Source organism: Chaetodon auriga, chromosome 17 (assembly GCF_051107435.1).
Source record: "Chaetodon auriga isolate fChaAug3 chromosome 17, fChaAug3.hap1, whole genome shotgun sequence".
NCBI classification, from domain to species: domain Eukaryota; kingdom Metazoa; phylum Chordata; class Actinopteri; order Chaetodontiformes; family Chaetodontidae; genus Chaetodon; species Chaetodon auriga.
The window spans coordinates 14268633-14288148 of NC_135090.1; the positions used below are offsets into that span (position 1 = coordinate 14268633).

A 19516-nucleotide genomic window follows, 5' to 3' on the forward strand; every position below is an offset into this window, starting at 1 on the left:
TAACTACTACTACTGCTAATAATAATAATAATATTAATAAACTTTACTTCTGTATTGCATATTGTATTTCATACAGGAAATGCAGCTCAAAGCGCTTTGCAAGAACGAAATTACATGCACCAAGTACTTCTCATAAAAAGGACAGAATGAACATAAAAGCAGAGACAGAATGCCACAATTAAAAAAATGATATGGCAAATAAATTCCACTTGATATTAAATAAGATGAAGATGAAGAAAAAAAAACAGGGAGAGTGCCATTATTAAATGGGAAAAACCTACTTGGTAATAGTAGTAAAAATATAAAAATAAGATTAAAAAATAAAAACTAGGATGAAAATAGATTTACATAACACAAGATGGAGAACAAAGCTCGCAGAATAATAAAGATGAAAATAAAGCTAAAGATAGAGCATGTACAACGCATAAAATAAGTGAAATGCAGCATTTTAAGAGAAGAGCAGCAGTGCCTCAGTGCACTACCAAGACAGACCAGTAATAAAATGAAATAAAACAGGAGGATAGCGACTGAATGTTGATAAGACCTGGTGAATTTCGTCTATAGACTCACCACAAATACTACAACAACTTTGCGTCTGCACCTTTTTTCTGCAGACTATGTGCCAATGACTGAGAAAATCTCCAGGTATTTTAGCGTTACAGCATCCACAAGTGTCACATGTGAGAAGTGTATGCTCACTAATTTTAGATGATCTGTCTGAATGTGTGAATACTTACAACACAAAGAGTAAGATGGGAAAGGTCTTTCATCTCCTAATTCTAAAAGAAAAATTAAATATTAATGGCAGCAGATAGTGGAGGCTGTGGATAAACCATAGCTTCCAGCTTGGGATTGGCATGAATCATGTACTTTAAAACATCTGGTATTTTTTCTGATTTATTTTCTTCTCCTAATTGCGCAGAGTTTGATGTCATTCCTCTTAATCTGTTTCTGAAAGTCTTGATTCCCTAATTTATGTAGATGTGCACTAGCAAAACTCTACCACGTGGGGGCAACACGGGCAATGTCATGTATTTGCACCATGGTGACTACAATCAGCCATTGCAGTGCATTCAGGGACTCCTAATATAATCGTAAAAACGGGAACAACCCGGTGAGCTTCGATGCTTAATTCCATGGGGCAGTTAGTTTTTCTCCCTCCAGTTGGCAAAAGGAAATGTTTGCGTATGAAAATTTATATTACACATTACCTTACCTCTTTCTCGAATGATCACTAGACATTTAATTGTTAATTTAGAAAAATATGACAGAATGGGTACACGTTTTTTAACCCATGAAACTAATTACTTTTAAATTGAAATTTTACGATTGTCCTTGAATGCAGCATTGGTCTTCAGCTGTCTGGGAGCTGAGCAGCTGTCACACTTGAGTGAGTGCGACCAGTGAACGACATTTATTCTTGTGTTTAAGAGGTAAGAAATGCTGTCATTTTAAGGTTTTATACACCATAACATATCACTTATACTTTTCTTCGTTAATGTTACCCACAAACTGAAGGAAATATCCCTCATACGGTTAGCCTGCTAGCTAACGAGATAGCCAGAGTGGGCTGGAGCTAGCATGTAGGCTAACCCACGTTCCAGCTGAGTGTCACCTGCAGCTCAGCTCCGGCTAAAAACGGGATTAGTACTGGGGAAAAACAAGCTGATGTGACCTCGATGACAATGAGCCACATGTGCGGTGGTCACTGAACTGTTCCGTCTCAATGAGCCTAGCAGGAAGACTTGTCCGAGCAGTAAACGGAGAGGATAATACATCTCAGATAGAAGCAGTAGCTAACGGTTAATTGCTAATTCGCCTGTTATTCCCATTGTGCCGATATCTGATGACTAACATAACCTCGTAGCATGTTATTCCTTAAGCTCTAAGAAGGAATAAAACTACTTTGTAAATCAGATAGCCAACACAACATAGGGCATACCAGATTTTCATTAACCGTATGTATATTTAACACTGAATACACTGCCAACTAATGGCACACTATTTATAGAGGTTGCCACAAAAGCAAAGCAGGGTTAGCACCAGGGCAAAGCGGGTGACTGCCGAAGTCCCTAGACCTTTGCCCTCTCAATCAGAGTGTGGTAATTAGAGATTATTTACAATAAAAGCTAATAAACTGTTAGGGCCTTAAGTTTAGTGCTGCATTATTACCTAATATTATGTCAAAATCTTGGGGTCCATAGCTAATTGTTGTGCAAGAGCCCTTTACTGGGTTAATGTAGCCACAAAAAACTTGGCCAAGAAAGGATCTTGAAGAAAGTGCCCTCCATGAAGTATGTGTGGGACTGGAGAAACTAGTTTACCAGATTACACAGTTACAATCCATATGTTAGTGGTTGGGAGGACAAGTGAGAACTGGTTTCGCTTCCTGACACCACACCCTGAGAAAATGCCGATTACAATTGAGTCTGTAGCACAACCTGCCAGACCTGGCCCTGTTCCAAGAAACAGTTTTCTTATCTTTGCTGATTAAAAACTGAAACAGGTCATTTGTTTGTTTTACAACAGTCCATGTGGTAACGTGAAAGTGTCTGCAGAATTATCCAGTTATGTCAGTAAGCTTGCTTCCTGGAATCAGCTAAAAGAAGCATTTCTAATGTTTAATTTCCGCTGTCCTGAATGTCTTTCATGAAATTAATTACTCCTACTCTCTTGTATGCAAGTCAAGATTTTATGGCCCTATGGCACCTGCGTTTCAGTTGAGGTTAAACGTTATCTTGTTTGCTTTGGCTGACCCTGGTTGACTGGCAGTTGTTGGTTCTTTGCTCGCTCTTTACCATGTGTTTATATCCACTAACCCCTTTTACTAACTTGTTTATGGTGGAAGGGCATCAACAATAATAAGAAGTCAAGTATGTACACAACACTGGTGAGTATCAGTAAACATTAAGTCCTTTGTCCTTGCTTCCTCCTCTTTAGGCTTTGCCAGAATGGCACGTGGCCACCAGAAGATTCAGTCTCAGCAGAAAAATGCCAAGAAACAGGCCGAGATAAAGAAGGCCAAGGGTCATGATCAGAAGACGGCAGCCAAGGCGGCGCTCGTGTTCACCTGCCTTGTGTGTAGGGTGAGTATGAAGTATCAACCCTGACAACCCAGAAGCCCAAACCTGACTCAGGATGGGAGAAGGTTTTCATTTTCCGCAACGCCAGTTGCAAAAAAGTTGGGATGCAGTGCAAAATGTAAATAAAAACAGAATGCAGTCATTTGCAAATGAAATGTGTTTGCCAAAAACAGCTTTACAAAGTGCTCCTGAGCACATGTAGTGATATCCTTTATGCAGTCATGTGCTCACAAAGTGGTGAATCTTGCTCCATCCTTTGGGAATCACTGAGCCTTTAGAGGATGCCCCTTTCATACCCAACCATTTACCTGTGGAATGTTCCAAACAGGTGTTTTTGGAGCATTCTTTCCCAGCCTTTAGTTGCTCCTGTCCCAACTTGTTTGAAACATGGTGCTACATCAAATTCAAAATAAGCAGATATTTACAAAAATCAGTCGATGAGGTAAAACATTAAATGTACTGTCTTTGTACTGTTTTCAGGTGAGTATATGTCAAAAACTATTAGCTAATTATCACATTTGTTTTATGTTTTACACACTTTTAGTCCCTTCTTTTAAGATTTGTATAAAATCAGATGAGATGTCAACCAAATACAAGGCTTGTGCTGTTTCCCTACAATAAAATCTATGTTGGATGTATTGTCCGTTCCCACAGTCCCAGATGCCTGACCCAAAAACCTTCAAGCAGCACTTTGAGAGCAAGCACCCGAAATCCCCTCTGCCCCCTGAGTTAGAGGGAGTTGAAGCATAAGCGGTCAAGTTCTTCAAGGCCCTGCACCAATTCTGCACTTGTCTCAGTCTGACAGCAATGGATGATTTGATGTAACCACATGAAGCAGTTAATCTTCATTTCAGCTTTAACAGGCCAGGTTGCCTTTGGCCAGTGTTTCCTCCCATCCAGTCCTGTTTTCGCTTGTGTTTAATTACACACAGGGCAAATGTTGGTTTCAATTTCAGGGCCACTGAAGACCTGTACGATCCAGGAACAATCCAAGCGGTGAATTAAGATTTCTGCCTTGATTGACAGTTTCTCAGAACTGCCCTGAGGTGTTGTGCACATGGGAATATTTCTTGCTGCTAGCTCTTATACCTCTTTATCAGAAGCTTTGATGGATTGATTGTCTAATTAAATCTTTATAGCCATCAGCTAAATACATACACATAAACATAAACAAAGCATGGATTAGGCTTGGTTGGGAGAATTCTAATTTTAGGTTTGCTGAAGTCAAGGCACTGACAAATGTGACCTCATCTCTTTTATTAGTGCTTTGAGTGTTGAATTAAACGGAGTGTGTGACTTTTTTTTTTTTCTCACATCAGTTGTTAAATATGGAATCTTCACACAGCGCTGTCTGCCATCTTCTTCTGCAATCTGTCACTGAGCTAATCATAACTTCATGTTGGGTCACAAGAATGTGAAATTTTTGCTTGACATTTCAAAGCTACTTCATGAATTGTCGATAATTAAAATTTTACAGGGGCTTGTCAGTAACATTTGTACGCTTGAAAAATGAATGTATGCTCCAATTATGTATTATAGCATTTTATTAAATTTTACTTTGTTGTATTTGTGCTTTTTTTCTTGAAAGTGCTTCTTCTCATAAACTGCCAACATTTCTGATACAGTGTTTTGTAGGACACATGATGAAATTGCACATGGTGTCTTTAAGTAGATGTAATTAGAAAGAATCCTCCCTATCTGGCCTGATGGGAGTTACAGTTACGCATATGTGCTTAGTGGACTAAAATTCACCATAGATTTCAGGCTTTTGTAAGTTTCTTCATACTTACTGACAGCTCAGTGTTGTACATGTAAATGTGAATTCTTCATATGGCATCAGATGTTGCTTGTAAATGTTCAATAATTAGCGATGTTGACACTCAGAAGCCTTCATATCTGGCTGAAAGGCAGACTCACAGTGTAACTGATGAGGCCATCATCCCAGGAGGCCATGTTAATTGTAAGCACTCACCGGGCTTGTGTATTTGCTGCACTTTGAGGTTTGAACACCTGATGTCAGCTGGTCTTTTTAGGGAAACAGTCTCTGATGTATAGGAAATGATTCATTATACATTAGCAGCAATTTTACATTATGGATCCTTGTTCTTTTTGGTTTCTCTCAGGGCTGAATTTCAAAACAGCGGTCACAGTCACTTCTGAACAGAAATGAATACGTTAAAAAACAGAAAAATCTTGCAGATAACTACTTCAAGGTGTGATTTTGTATTTTTCATGCATGCCTGCAATAAATTGAAAGGGGAAAAGGTGGCACATGGAAAGTAGGACTTGGACGCAAACAGCAAGAGCACCAGTGCCAAATCTGAAAGGGATATTCAAATTGCAATAAAACAAAACAGTGTCAGCAGTGTGATATAGAATCTGATACCAACTGTCATAAAAGCATCGTGTCAGCCAAACAGGAAATGACTCAAACTGCAGCACTATGTCTGTTTAATTAACAAAAACAATGAATCCTGCCTGAACCCATTAGTCACTCAACCACTTGAAAATGATGTCTTTGACTCTTTTTCATCACGTAAAGCATTCATTTCCTGTGGGCCGTTTCTCCAGCCATGACATGCATCAGCTCAGCTCAGACTCCGTGACTGAAAAGATTGTTGTCTCGCCACACAGACGAGATATCCACAGCAGTGCATTTATTAGTATTACAAGCTTGCCTTGTATTCGCAGTCTTTAGTGAAGGTCACAAAATTAGTCCCTTTTGTCATCACCGAGCCAGAGAATAAACTCCATTTTTCCCTTCATTCTGGGTATTTAGAAGAAGAAAAAAACACAGTCAGTCCCATGCTGCCTGTTTTTTTTGTTGAATGGTTTGAACAACTCCACTAAATGAGTCATAGCCCACATTGTTCCTCCATCTCCTCACACATAGTCCACCTCCTTCCTTCCCATCTGTAAACTTGTGAATGAAAAAAAAAACAAAAAACCACAACGCGTGGTGGTCATTCATACAAACACACACATCTGCTAGATCTCCTTTGTGTGTTATGCTCTGTGTGTTTGGATTCAAACAGTGGGCTGACAGGAAAAATGAGAGCACTTGCACAAAATGAATTAGTTGTTTTAATTAGGTGAAGAAATTAATTAGATTCCCACCGGCTATAGATCATCTATTTCCAGGCATGTATCTCAGTCTGAAGAAGATGAAAACAACTGCAAACCAGAGACTGCTCTCATTGTACTGGTGGTAAAGAAGTTGGCCTTTATGTCTTAAAACATCTACATTTCATTGAGACCAAATTATGAACAACTTTTTATATGCATTTTTCTTTTCAGGAACACAACTCAGGGTTCTCAAACATAGTTGCTGCTCTATTATAATTTCTGTCTGAGCCCAAAATTGATTTGTGTTACAAAGTTGGTACATAAATCCTTTGCAATCTACTGGCCTGATTCAGAACAACTCAGAACCCCACCCAAAAGTCAGTGGACCAAGGCACACCCTGTTGAAACCTGATTATTGAGCAATTTTCTACAGCATGTTATTGCAGGAATTGCTCATCATACCTCTAGAAGTGTCTGAGGTAGACACTAGGTGGGCCATCCAGGACCTGTATTTTAATTTTATTGAATTTTTTCATTAGGAGAGCATTTGGAGGAGTGTGATTCACATATATGCTGCATCTACCTCAGCTGGAAAGTGTAAGAAATGTTTTAGAAACAAGTTTTTTTTCTTTACTAATGAGCAACACTGTTTATCTAGTTCCCATAGTCTTACTTGCCTCTAATTAGCATTTCCCATAGCACCAGTAACTTTTCCACACATGATTCACGTCCTTTGAAGAAAGATAGTTAAGAGGTTGCTTTTCTGATGACCCAAAGACTCGCCTGCACTCTCAAACTTAACTTCATATTGAGACCATATTTTAATTATTATGTAAGTCAGGAAGGGGCGTAATTCACTGTGATGCCAGAGGGACTATTTAGTGGCTGTTTGCAAGACCAGTAGAACTAGATATACAGGGGTGGTGTCTGGATTACTGAGGGGGCTATAGCATTCTGGTGAAACTGCCTATCAAGCCAGTGGGGCAAGCAAATGTACTTCAGCCTGAGCAGATACTGTGTAGAGTATGCGAGTATCGTGTATTACTGTAAGGCCTGGTTAAGCAGCTGTATATCATCACTTTAGCTGAGCAGGAATTCAAAGACAGTTTAAAGGTAGGTAAGTTCAGGGTTAAAAATGAGGTCATCTATCAAAGGGCTCAGTATGTTCAGCCTCTACAGACCTTAACAATAGGTCAAAACGTCACTCAACATGAGGTCCATACAAATGCTTATTGTTATGATCAATAAAATGTCATGTCGGTATGATGAATTTACTATAGATATGCATATTACTGCGTGTATAGTCAAGAAGGGACTTTTTCCATTTGTTAATTTTTCACTTGTAATGGTAGAAAAATAGGGAGGGGTCAGATCATTTCGAGCCAGTCCCGCCTTACTTCCGGGTTAGATTCCGTTCTCTTCACCTTGACGTTTTTTCAAATAAATTATTATTTTATGATTCTTTCCGAAACGGTGACAAGGGATGCCGATTTCTGTCCTCATTTTAGGAGACATCGGTGTCTGCTACTATATTTAGCGGTTGAATTTGAACTCTTTCTCGTCATTCAGAAGACAGAATTCATCAACTACATCTCCCATGAGTCTTTGTTGACTTTCTTGGACAAACGTTTGTGGGGTGAGTTTGCTTTACGTTCATACAATTTAAGATTTACGGTTAAAGGATTTTAGAAGCAGAGAATAAAAAGGACACTGAATCAAACTGAGACGGATACATACAGTGTTCTTTATGCACTGTTTTCTTTAATTAGAATTAAAGTAGGAATAACATTAGTTTTCTTGTAATACATGCAATGGGGGACTCTTCATACATCTTTTAACTTGTACGTCTGACTGCGTTTACGTGGCTTTAAAAACTGCCTGAAAAATGTGGTTGCCCTAGCAACCTGAGTCTGACGTCATCGTCCCTGTGCGACCCTGCTGCTGTGTCTTTGATTGGAGGGAAACCCCGTGGATGAGCGGGAGAGATCATCAGCTGTGCGGCCGGGAATCAGGAACAACATCGTCTATCGACCCTCGCAGGTAAGTTCACGTTTATTCACTACCGATGATCGGCGGTATTTTCGACGGGAAACCGTAAGACTTGCTCCGGCTGTGTGCTTTGGGGAGGGCACCGTTTCAATCTCACATGAGTCGTTGCTAGCGCTACTGGGACTGTAAGAGGAAACCAGTGATGCGCCGCTGCTCAGTCATTGTTCGGCGCTTATTGAATGGGAAGCGCTATGGCACTTTAACCCATCTATTTGTTTTACTCGTCGTGTGTAGAAGGCATCTTTCTGCTGTAGCAGATTGGCTTTTGTGAATGAAACGACCCAAAATTAATACTTAATGCTCACATAACCAGCAGCTCTGGTTTGTTTTCCGGGAAGCGAAAAAGGGCGTTCACTGTGGACTGAACTAAACTAGGCTCCTTTCACTCGAGTTTAACCGATTTGGTGACACCATTGCTGACGCTAGGTCTTATCTAGCCACCCGCAGCGTTATTACACGTTTTGTCCTCGTCAAACAATGAAAATAATGAATGCAAATTGCATAGGAAGGCTATTTTTTTGGACGATTTGTACCCTCGTCGCACACAGTAGGGGCTCGCTGGGCAGGTGTGTGTGTGCGCGTGTGCGTGTGTGTGACGTGAAACTGGGTGGCCGACATTCCTCAGAAGGGCGCAGGTGTCTACGTGCTGGCAAATCTCACTGACTAATCGTGTGATTTTTTGAAAAGCTGCTCTCAAAGGGTGGGTAACGTTGCTTCTACGTTTGACCAAGGCAGCCGGTAAGCAACAATTTGAAAAATAGCTTGTTGCTTTTCGCACACTGCAACAGCCCCGCGGTTATCCTGAGAAAAAGTAAGGAAATTGTAAAGTCTTCTAGCTAGGAAGTAGCCTGCTTGAGGAAAAATGGCCATTGAATTGGGTGTAAGCAGAGGTCTGATCAGAACAAGACCAATACTGACCAAGGGCCGTCTTTTAATTCTATTAGATTTTCTGTGGTGTCTTTAACCTCCACGTAGAGCCAATAATTCAATTTTTTTTAGTTGTGTAACACAGCTGAAATGATTAGGTGATTAAATGATTAAAAGAAAATTCTGACAAGAAATGAATACCATTATTCGCTTGTTTCAGCTTCAGTAATGTGAGCATTTGCTGATTTTCTTCGTGATATTTGGGGGTTTTGGACTGATTTGACATGTGATTGACAAACGTGATTTGAAGAGGCAGTTTGTGCTCTGGGAAATTGCGAGGGATCTTATTTCTGTATTTTTTTGATACTGATAGACAAATACAATGTAATCTACAGATTAATTGCAGTTACAGTTACTATCTTGAATAAGACACCTTGGTCACCTGGAAATTGTGATGTCTATTTTACAACATTTTAGGTTACATTTTACATTTCATCAAAAATAAATCAATTGATTTTGTATATAAAGCAACCTAAAATAATAAGATGGATAGTGAACAGGAGTTGCAGTTACCCTAACCATGTTCTGTTTTCAGTATTGTGGCCATACTACAACCACGGTTAACTTCTTAAGTAAAACCGCTGCACACAGATGACAGATTAAAGGTAAAATCTGAATAAATGAGTGGAGAAACATAACAAATGCAGATGCTTCCACACAGGTGCACTGCATGGTACAATTAAGCAATTAACATCCAGTCATCCTCCATGTCATGGACCCTGTAGGAACTGCTGTTTCAGTAGGAACAGTGACTAAAATGACATCTACATTTAGATCTATAGGAAAGACATCAGTAAATAGGGCCTGAAATTGTGGTGAACAGCACACATTTGATGACCGTGAGGCTCGTGCATTAGTGCGATTTGTAAGGAAAAACAGAAGATTGGCTCTTCCTCACGTGACTGAGGATCTCATTGCAGGATGTGATCATGCTGTCAGCAAGAACTGCCCATCAGCAATTACATAGAGAGGGATGTTATAGTAGGGTTGTGGTGCATGGAGCCCTCATTACAAAGATGAATGCACGTTTGAGAGTTCAGTGGTGAAAAACCAAAGACACAGGTCCACAGAAACATGGAAAAAGTGATATGGTCAGATGAGTCATCCTTCAGCGTATTCTGGACGTCTTTACCAAGAGAACAGGCCTGAATGCTTGACCTCTACAGTGAGGGGATCCAGTGGATCTGTTATGCTGTGGGGGCATTTTGCAGAATCCAGTTAGAGGGAAGGATCACTGCAAATCAATACAATGTTGTTCTGAGTGATCACCTTTGTCCTCTGATGAAACATTTTTATCCTGATGGGAGTGGTCTCCTCCAGGATGACAGTGCTCCCATCCATAGTGCATGAGGGGTTGCTGAATGGTTTGAGTATGAAAATGATGTGAATCATATTCTGTGGCCTTCACACTCACCAGACCTCAACCCAGTTTAACACCCATGGGAGACTTGTAGAATTAATGCCAAGACATATTGAGGATGCTCTGGTGGCACATGGTGGCCCAACACCTAACTTTATGCTGGTTTTTCATGTAATAACTTGGGATGCCAAGTGAGTTTAGTCACTAGTATAAATCAAGTCTGTGCCAGTCTGTGAGTGCAGATGAGCCAAGCTGGTTGAAATGCACACACCCAAGACACACTTACTACTGAAGCAAGCGTTGTGAGAGACTGACACACTGATAAGATCTTAGGATAATTGATAACGTGATCCAAGTGATGCTGACCAGTCTGGAAATGTTTTACATTGACTTTTTGTCCAGGTAATATTTTCCAGCTATACTAGAAAGTATTTACTCCTTTTTAATAACCCCTGCTGACTAGTTGCTCTTTTTTTGTATGTGAGACGTAGATTAACATGCATACCAGAAACCAGGTTTCTCTGAGAAATCCGGTTAGGCAGGAAGTTGCGTAGCAAGGACAACACTTACATGCAATGTAGTTCTCCCTCATTCAAGTTAAATGATCATATCCCTCCCCCTTTCCCCACCATGTTGTCCCCCTCTTTCTCTCTTTGGTCCTGCCCTCCCCCAACACTCTCCTCTTTCTTCCTAATCTGTCTCCTGTCCCCTTTGTTTTGCCCTTCCCGGATCCCTCTTCTCTGTCCTTCCTTCCTCAGCCCACACAGGAACCATGGAAGACAAGGAGGAGCAGGTACAGAGAGCCAAACTGGCTGAGCAGGCTGAGCGCTATGATGACATGGCTGCAGCCATGAAGCTTGTTACACAGGGCACCAAAGAGCTATCCAACGAGGAGCGCAACCTGCTCTCTGTTGCATACAAGAATGTGGTGGGGGCTAGGAGGTCCTCCTGGAGGGTGGTGTCCAGCATGGAGCAAAAGTGTGACGACGAAGGGAAGTCAAATTTGGCCAAGGAGTACAAGTGCAAGATTGAGAAGGAGCTGAAAGAGATCTGCACTGAAGTCCTGGTAAGCAGCAGAGATGGTGGAGAGGGGCGGTGTTGCTGGATAGGTGGAAGGAAGTGAAGAATAAATGCTTTAGTCAAGATTGCTGGATGAGAAGACAGTGAGAGGTCCAACAAAACAGAAATTCAGGTGGTCGAGAGGAAATGGCTGGCTAGTGAGAACTTTAAGCATTAGAACTGAAGGTGTGAAGAAAGCCTTCAAAGGAAGAACTCCAGTTGGTTATTAAAATGTCAAATGTTGCTGTGTAAAAATCAACATTAAACTATAGTAACAGGGCAAGCTATATATAGCTGTATTGTGGAACCAAGAAGTGATTTGAAATATCTATTTTTTATATATTCTTTTTCTGCGCCATGTGGCCCAGAAGAAAAGTACTGAGCCACCACTGCATTCAGTCATGGCCTGGCCAGGGCATGCATGTGTTAAGAGATCTGGATATGTTGTGGCCAGTTTGACTCACTTGTCAGTCGCAATAATGCAGCAAAAATCCCCAGCGGCCCATAAAGCATTTCCCCCATAGATTGCTATTAAAAAAATCTCCAAACTGCAAAAAAGGTTAGTTATTGCTCATTGTATTACGAAATTATTCAAACCATGAAGATTTTGCATTAGCAAAACCTTTTCAGAGCATGTGTGTGACATCAGCCCAATGTCTATGGATCACGCAGGACCACAGAGGACCACGGAGGAAGAGGCAGGGAAAGAATCAAGACCAAAAACTCATTTGCATGTGTAGTGGCCACATAACAGAGACACAAACTGAGATATTTTTGTGCATGTGTCCAGTACACACAGAACAATGGTCTTCAATGGGAAGCCAGTGAGGGATCATGCCTTTTGTCACTGCATTAGTGACACCTACTGGTTGCTCATGATGCCTGTGTGAATGCAATTGGGATCTCCAGGGCACGGTGTAAACTTTCAGCTAGCAGCAGGAGCTAACAGAGACAAGGACAGTGGTCCATGGGTTTTTGGACACCTCAGACTTCGTGGAAAATTGTGGAAAGACGATTTAACACAACAAATCAAATGTGTTAAGCACTTAGCTGTTTTGACATAAAACAGCCCTCAGTAATCAGGAAAAAAGTAATCCATGCATTCATAAAAACACATAATATAGCAGTTGCGATACTGTTGTCTTGGTGTGCTGGAGTATTCACAGTTTGACTGAGATGAGCTAAAGCTTCATGTTTGAAATCATCCTACCCTGTAGACAAGCGTAGCTTTAAGCAAATGAAGCCTCCCTGGCCCAGCAGATGTTTGAATATCATACAGATGGACATTAGTATTTGGATACATCCTGTATTTGCACAGTCACTGCCACTCCAAGACACAAAGCTATGAAATTGAAAGGACAACCCTTTCTGCTTTTTTCCTTTTCAAATATGCTCCATGATCAAAGTTTATCTACACTTCATTCACTCTTATTTAATGCCACAGACACAAACTTCAGAGATGTTTTGCTCATTTTAAACAAGACTGTGTATAGGTGACAAAGTTGTATAAGATAAGATACCACTTTATTAATCACCCATAGGGGAAATTAGGGAGTTACACGCAGCAGCAATAGTTTCAGGGGGAGGGACATAGAAAGATAATATTGCTCCTGGGGGAAAAAAATGAAAATTGCACATGGTTTAAGTACAGTGTTTTTCACTATTGTACATTAGATAAAAAAGATATTTAACAGTATATAAAAAGAAAAAAAGAATATGTACTATTGCACAAGATATTACATGAAGGTAATGGCAAGATGATGAAACATACAAGTCACACTGTGCAAAACAATAAGTATGTAAACACAGTGATTATATTGAACAATGCTAGAGTTGAACAGTCTGATCGCAGTTGGAATGAAGGACCTGCCGTAGCGTTCCTTCTTACAGAGTGGATGCAGCAGTCTGCTGCTGCAGGTGCTGCTTAGGGCCCCCCCTTAGGGTCCATGATTGATGTCACCTTGGCTAACAGCCTTTTCTCACCCACCTCCTCGATGGTGTCCAGGACAGAGCCACCTCTCCTGACCAGTTTAAGTCTTTTCCTGTCCCTCTCAGAGCTTCCACAGACCCAGCAGACCACTGCGTACAAAACTGCAGATGCCACCACAGAGTTGTAAAATATTTTTTAACAGTGTCCTACATACTTCAAAGGACCTTCATCTTAGCAGGTGGAGATGATTTTGGCCCTTCCTGTACAGGACATCTGTGCTGTTTGTCCAGTCCAGTTTGTTGTTGAGATGAACACCCAGTTATTTGTAATCCTCCACAATCTCAATGTCCAAGCCCTGGATGTTCACCAGTGTAGTCTGTGGTACCTTATCAGAGCAATGGTATATGAAGACCCTTGCACCCTTAAATTAACCTCTACGTATACTGTTATCAGCATTGTGTTGTCTCATGAACTGACTTGTGACTGCTTGTAGAGTTGTATGTTGAGCTGCACACATTTCAAACACTAACGCGGCACACTTTTGTTTGCAGGAGCTGCTCGACAAACATCTGATCCCCCAAGCCACGCCTGCTGACAGCAAAGTCTTCTACCTGAAGATGAAGGGAGACTACTTCCGCTACCTGGCTGAGGTGGCCACTGACGAAGATAAATGTGGTGAGTAAAGCAGACATCTTTGTGTTCAGTTCCACTCATTTTCTTCATGTTAATACAATCACTTGGGGAAATCAGGAGGATATATATGTCAAAGAGATTATACTCAGGATTCATGAGCAGTACACAAGACATTAAATACATTACCAATTTTTTTTTTTTTTTTTTTAAATGATGCCACCTACTGCTAAAAACACGCACTGCTGTGTGATCCAGCCCTTTGTCTATGGCAGTTGTCACACCTCTGTTGGAGGATGGGATGAGTGTGTGCCAATCAATGGGCCTTAAAATTCCTGTAAGATGAGACCAGGCTTGTTTCAGGTGTTGTCTGTGGCCAGAAGACTGACACCGCCCCTGTCCTTGACCTACAATTGTCAACTGAAATGCAGGCGAGGGCTGCTGCTGGGTTGTCATGGCAACAGGAGCAGCACCAGGGTGTTGGCTGTTACTGGTTGCTGGGAGGCAGTTTTAGAGTTTCTTTGGTGGCTGTGGCAAGCTGAACTGGCCAAGCTTTTTCCCTTTTCTCCTCAGTTTCCAGTCGTGTTGTGGCTTATACAGTTTCTTTCAGCATATTGGCAATCCCATAGAAATTAGTGCATTATAACCCCCCCTTGGGCTGGTTTGTCACCTTTTGCTTGGAAAGTTTGTGATCCATAGTTTTTCATTCTGGCTTTTGGCTGTTTAATAATAAATATAAGCAGCGCACATGCTCACATGAGATATTAACATTATAAAATGTATTATCTTTCTCAAAGGTGTTGTTCTAACGAATGTATGTATGACACCTGGGACTTTATTGATTTTGAGGAGAATTGTCATGTTAATTGAATCCTGTTTTCTTTACACTGAAATACTGGCCAGTTGGGAGGATTTTGCTGTTTTTTTTTTGTCTTGTGATAGTACTAAATATGATTGGGTTGTAAACAATTAGTTGGAAAAAATAAGCAACTGAGTTTCAGGCAAAGGAGTTCGATCATATGCAAGCTGTTAATTTTTATGTTTTTGCCTCAATATGTGTAAATATTGGCAAGGGTGCTTGTGATGGCCAGATAGTGGTACCATGCAACATGATGCACACACTGATTGTGCACAGTGGAGTGTACTCCTATCCAGGGCAGTTACAAAATAATGCAAACAAACCTTCACATTTTAAATATTTGCTTCCTGATTGGTCTGTCTTCCTCTGCACAGGTATCATCACGAACTCAAAAGACGCCTACCAGCAGGCTTTTGACATCAGCACAGCAGAAATGCCGCCCACACATCCCATCCGCCTAGGCCTTGCTCTTAACTTCTCTGTCTTCTACTATGAGATCGTCAACTCACCTGACGACGCCTGCAATCTGGCCAAGAAGGTAAAAGCCATTCTCTGCTCACATTCGTGTCTGTCTTTTTCTGTTTGATTCCATTTTTTTTTTTGTCCTCAAGAAGATGACTTGTTGATGTGCGTCTGGTGGTCTGTAACAAATGAGTTTACTTTAAAGTGGAGGTGTACACTGTGGGCTTAATGACTAAGACTCCTGCTCCAGTCACTGCACCCATCCAGTCAGGGAGTGGATACAAGATGAATGATACAGGGAAAGTACAGGTGTTACTAACACTAACCACAGCTCCGTTCTACTCAAGCATCCCAGTAATGTTTAAAATATCACAATTGGAAATGTCCTTGGACTTAAAGGAGTAGTTCAGCATTCATTCAAATATGTTTCGTTTTCTTTTAGAGTAAGATAAGCTAAAATAAGATGTGCTTAACTGACTGTCTGTGGTGTCCTCATATGTACCATGCAAACTGTACATGACGGTGGTGTCGCTCTTTTTGTCTAACTGTCGGCGAGAAAGTTAGGCAAAACCAGTCATGTAGCAGGACAAAGCTATTAAGTGTGATTCTTTAATCCAGTGTTTCCCAACCACTGTGCCGCAGCACTTAAGTGTGCCATGAGAAATAATCAGGTGTGCCGTGGATGATTATCCAACCTCGCCTGATTGGTGCTCTAAGGCTTAGAGCAGCGTTCCCCAACCACAGTGCTCCTACAAACTGTAACTGACATTCTTTTGGCGACATCTTCATGTTCTTTCTGTTTTTTTTTTTTGCACCTTAACACCTAACTTTTATATAAGGACTTACTACTGACAAGTTCAGCTTTATTAAGTGCATGTGTACATAGACACACACACATAGATGGATAGGTAGTGTCATCATAACCATGAAAAGATGCGGACATGTTAACTCCCTTTGTCATACTTGGAAATTCTGGAGAGAGCCCTTAGCTGTTGGACAAAAATACATTACATTATCTGCTACATTCAGCTAATTCTGTATACGATTGTTATCATCTTTTAATTTTCACCATAGAAACTGTATCACAGAGAGCACAAATGTCCCTTTTTAACCTGAACCCTATTATTGGCTTCTTGTTGTTGTGTTTTGTTCGGATAACTGTCTTTTTCTTTATGCCCTGCCAGTATTTAAGTCCATCTCATGTTGGTGAATTTACATTTGCTTGCACACTGCTTTTGGAAGCATTGATGGCCGTCTCTGTCTCCTCCAGGCCTTTGATGATGCCATTGCCATGCTGGATTCCCTCAACAGTGAATCCTACAAAGACAGCACCTTGATCATGCAGCTGCTCCGTGACAATCTGACAGTGAGTGCCTCGTCTTCATCTCCCTGCATGTCTGCTGTGTCTTACACTCCCGCTTTCTGCTGTCCCTTATATCTGCTGGTTATGTTGAGTTTAAGACGACTCATCTGACTTAACTAAATATTTGACATGCAAAGGGTGTTTCTTGGCGTGTGCTAATCCTAGTATCGCTTGCTTCATTGCAGCTGTGGATGTCAGACCACCAGGCTGAAGGCGAGTGTGAGGGAGAGGAGACGGAGCAGGCAACCGAGAAGCACTGAACGTCAGAAAAAGAAAAAAAAAACAAACAAACAAAAACACACATTTTTTACCTCTCACCAGCCTAAGTTGTGTGTGTGGTTGTGTTTGCACATACATGCACAGATATGTATGTTTACACTCCACTCACAATGTGTAAAGTACAGTATGTGTGTGCAGATACATTGAAGTGTGTGTGTTGTATGAGCACCTCCACAGAGAAAAGAATGGAAAAGATTTTTTTTTTTCAACATTACTCATTGTGTGAACCAGTGGATGTTTATTTTATTTTTTTTTTCCTTTCGGTTTGGTCAATGATATCCCTCCTTTAGATCCGAATCAGCCCCATGCTCTTTAACCTTATTCACTGTAGCAAACTGCTGCTGTTGCAGGAAAACACAAACAAAAAAACCTCTAACTGTAATTTTGATAATGTCTGTTTTTACTTGAACTCAACATTTACAATCTTTGTGACACTTGGGTCTACAAAACTCCTTTGAAGCACGTAAACTGTAAAAATGGTCACAGCGGTCTGGATTCATTAAATTTTAGGTCTCATCTGATAATAGCGGTGATCATATAGATGGCAGAATTTACCTCGGTAAAGATCTGTTTCCACATTGCATGTATCCATCCCGCCCTGTCAGTGTCCAGTGTAGCAGGTAGTGTTTTTATGGATGATACATGTGTCACGGCTCAGTGGGTTCTATGTGCATTCGGGTGTAGGAAAGGTTTTCTGTATGAATGGCCACTTTGCGAAAACTGTAGTTAAACTTTGGTTGATAGTTTTGTTGAGAGGATTACATTCCATTTTACTGACATTTTTTCACTCTCAGTGAAATGTGTAGACTATAATTTTCTGCAATTTTCCTTAACACATGACAAGGTATAGACAGCCTATGATAAAGTGAACAACTTGACAAAATGGCTCGATACTGTAACTTTTGATATTTTATCTTTCAGCAGTGCAGAGGATACTTTTGCCATGTGCTTTTATGTGGCTTTCTACTCTTTTTCTATTCGGGTGTTTTGTATTTTCTTTTTGTGTATTTTATTCCCTTTGAATCTTGGTTTGACTCCTGGAATGCATGTGGTTCTCAGTAGTATGGTGTGAGGGTTAGCTGTGCTTTGAAACTGGCAATTTTTGCTTAGGATTTAGCTTCAACAAGGGTGGTTTACAGTAACATTTATCTTCCCTGACAGAAAATTGTGAAACAACAAACGAAAACAATGCTAAAGTATAAACTGATTATTAAAATACCTTGGTAGAAAGCTACATTATGACCATTTAGTAGTTACAAAGTAGTGCCAGTTTCTTCTAATTACAGTATCTTGGTTTTAAAGATGGGATGCAGGATTCAGAATTTGCGAGTTACACTCTGAGTACGTTGTTTGGTTATGTGCTTTCATGTAAGTGGAATAAAAACATTAAAATCAAGTGTGCTGTGCTCAGTGTGTGTGTTTGCTCTCTGTAGACACAGAATAACATGTTTACAATATATTAATGTGGAGGAGCTGTGTTGGGACGTGGCTGGTTCATCAGCTCAGTCTGCCATTATTGACCAGCTGGAAGTCGTGTCAGCTGCTCACTGATTCCGAGAATGCACCCATGTTAAATGGTAAAGAAATGAGGGCTGTCACATTTAAATGGCTGCTAGTGAATGTCCTCGAGCACACAACCAAGAAGACAACAGTGGCTGGCTTAAAGCTACAGCTTTGTACGATCTCTCAAGTGTAGACTGGTATGTGGGACACCTTTAATCTATAACCTTAAACATTTAAACAGTTTGTCTATATTGATGTATTTACAGTATATAGCCAAAAGGCCCTTTGCACCATCATGACTTGCTAATCTGTCCTGGCAAATACTCAGTCTTGGACCACAATTCGAGAGTAAGTCATGATGTACCACTGCAATATGAATACAAAATATTAGCAATATTAAGGGCTTACCTGCAAATGTAGACTTTTAGCAGCCGAAGAGACGCTGGCATGTTACTTTGTTGGTTGTGATGAATTAAAAATCATAGTTTAAATGGCACCTTTAGAAGAGGCTGCAGACTTCTTGGTGTAGATGGAAGCGTGCTTTTCACTGACAACACTGCCCTCTGCTGATGCTGATGGCTGTGAAGCACACTGCACACAACGTCATATTTATAAGCAGTAGTAAATGAACAGGGCCAGTCTTCAATCAGCCCTTTTCACTGATACTGGTGAGTGCTTTCGTTTTGATCAATGGCCTTTAAAGACAAACAGATCATCTGGAGTAAGTGACGTGGCTCTGTGTCTCATTGTCACTCAGAGCAGCTGATAAAACTTCTGAAAGTTACACACAGCATATCCCATATGAAGGCTGAACGCCAGGCTTTTGTATAAATGGTAAATTTTAAGTATCAGGGTTTTTGTATGGGATGCGTGAGTTGTCAGTAAAATGTCATACCAAAACTATGACCAGGCCCTGACATTCCCTGTACTGTAGGCCATTTAGCAG

The 19516-nt window shown here is 40.7% G+C and overlaps 2 protein-coding genes across 3 annotated transcripts; both read left to right on the plus strand.

Annotated features, from left to right (window-relative positions):
- Positions 1 to 1329: 1329 nt before the first annotated feature.
- znf706 (zinc finger protein 706) lies at positions 1330 to 4649 on the plus strand. Its single transcript, XM_076753753.1, has 3 exons — positions 1330 to 1433; positions 2941 to 3086; positions 3738 to 4649. The coding sequence occupies exons 2-3, from the start codon at positions 2952 to 2954 to the stop codon at positions 3831 to 3833; spliced, it is 231 nt and encodes a 76-aa protein (XP_076609868.1). The 5' UTR covers positions 1330 to 1433; positions 2941 to 2951; the 3' UTR covers positions 3834 to 4649.
- A 3050-nt stretch (positions 4650 to 7699) lies between these two features.
- Positions 7700 to 18463, plus strand: LOC143335120 (14-3-3 protein zeta-like). 2 transcript variants are annotated; one of them, XM_076754288.1, is made up of 7 exons: positions 7700 to 7785; positions 8050 to 8189; positions 11244 to 11551; positions 14026 to 14149; positions 15338 to 15501; positions 16696 to 16791; positions 16974 to 18463. In XM_076754288.1, exons 3-7 carry the CDS (start codon positions 11258 to 11260, stop codon positions 17046 to 17048), a joined length of 753 nt encoding a protein of 250 aa, XP_076610403.1. In that variant the 5' UTR covers positions 7700 to 7785; positions 8050 to 8189; positions 11244 to 11257; the 3' UTR covers positions 17049 to 18463. The 2 variants fall into 2 exon arrangements, with proteins under 2 accessions (XP_076610403.1, XP_076610404.1); XM_076754289.1 differs by lacking the exons at positions 7700 to 7785; positions 8050 to 8189 and adding an exon at positions 8918 to 8936.
- The last annotated feature ends 1053 nt before the right edge of the window (positions 18464 to 19516 follow it).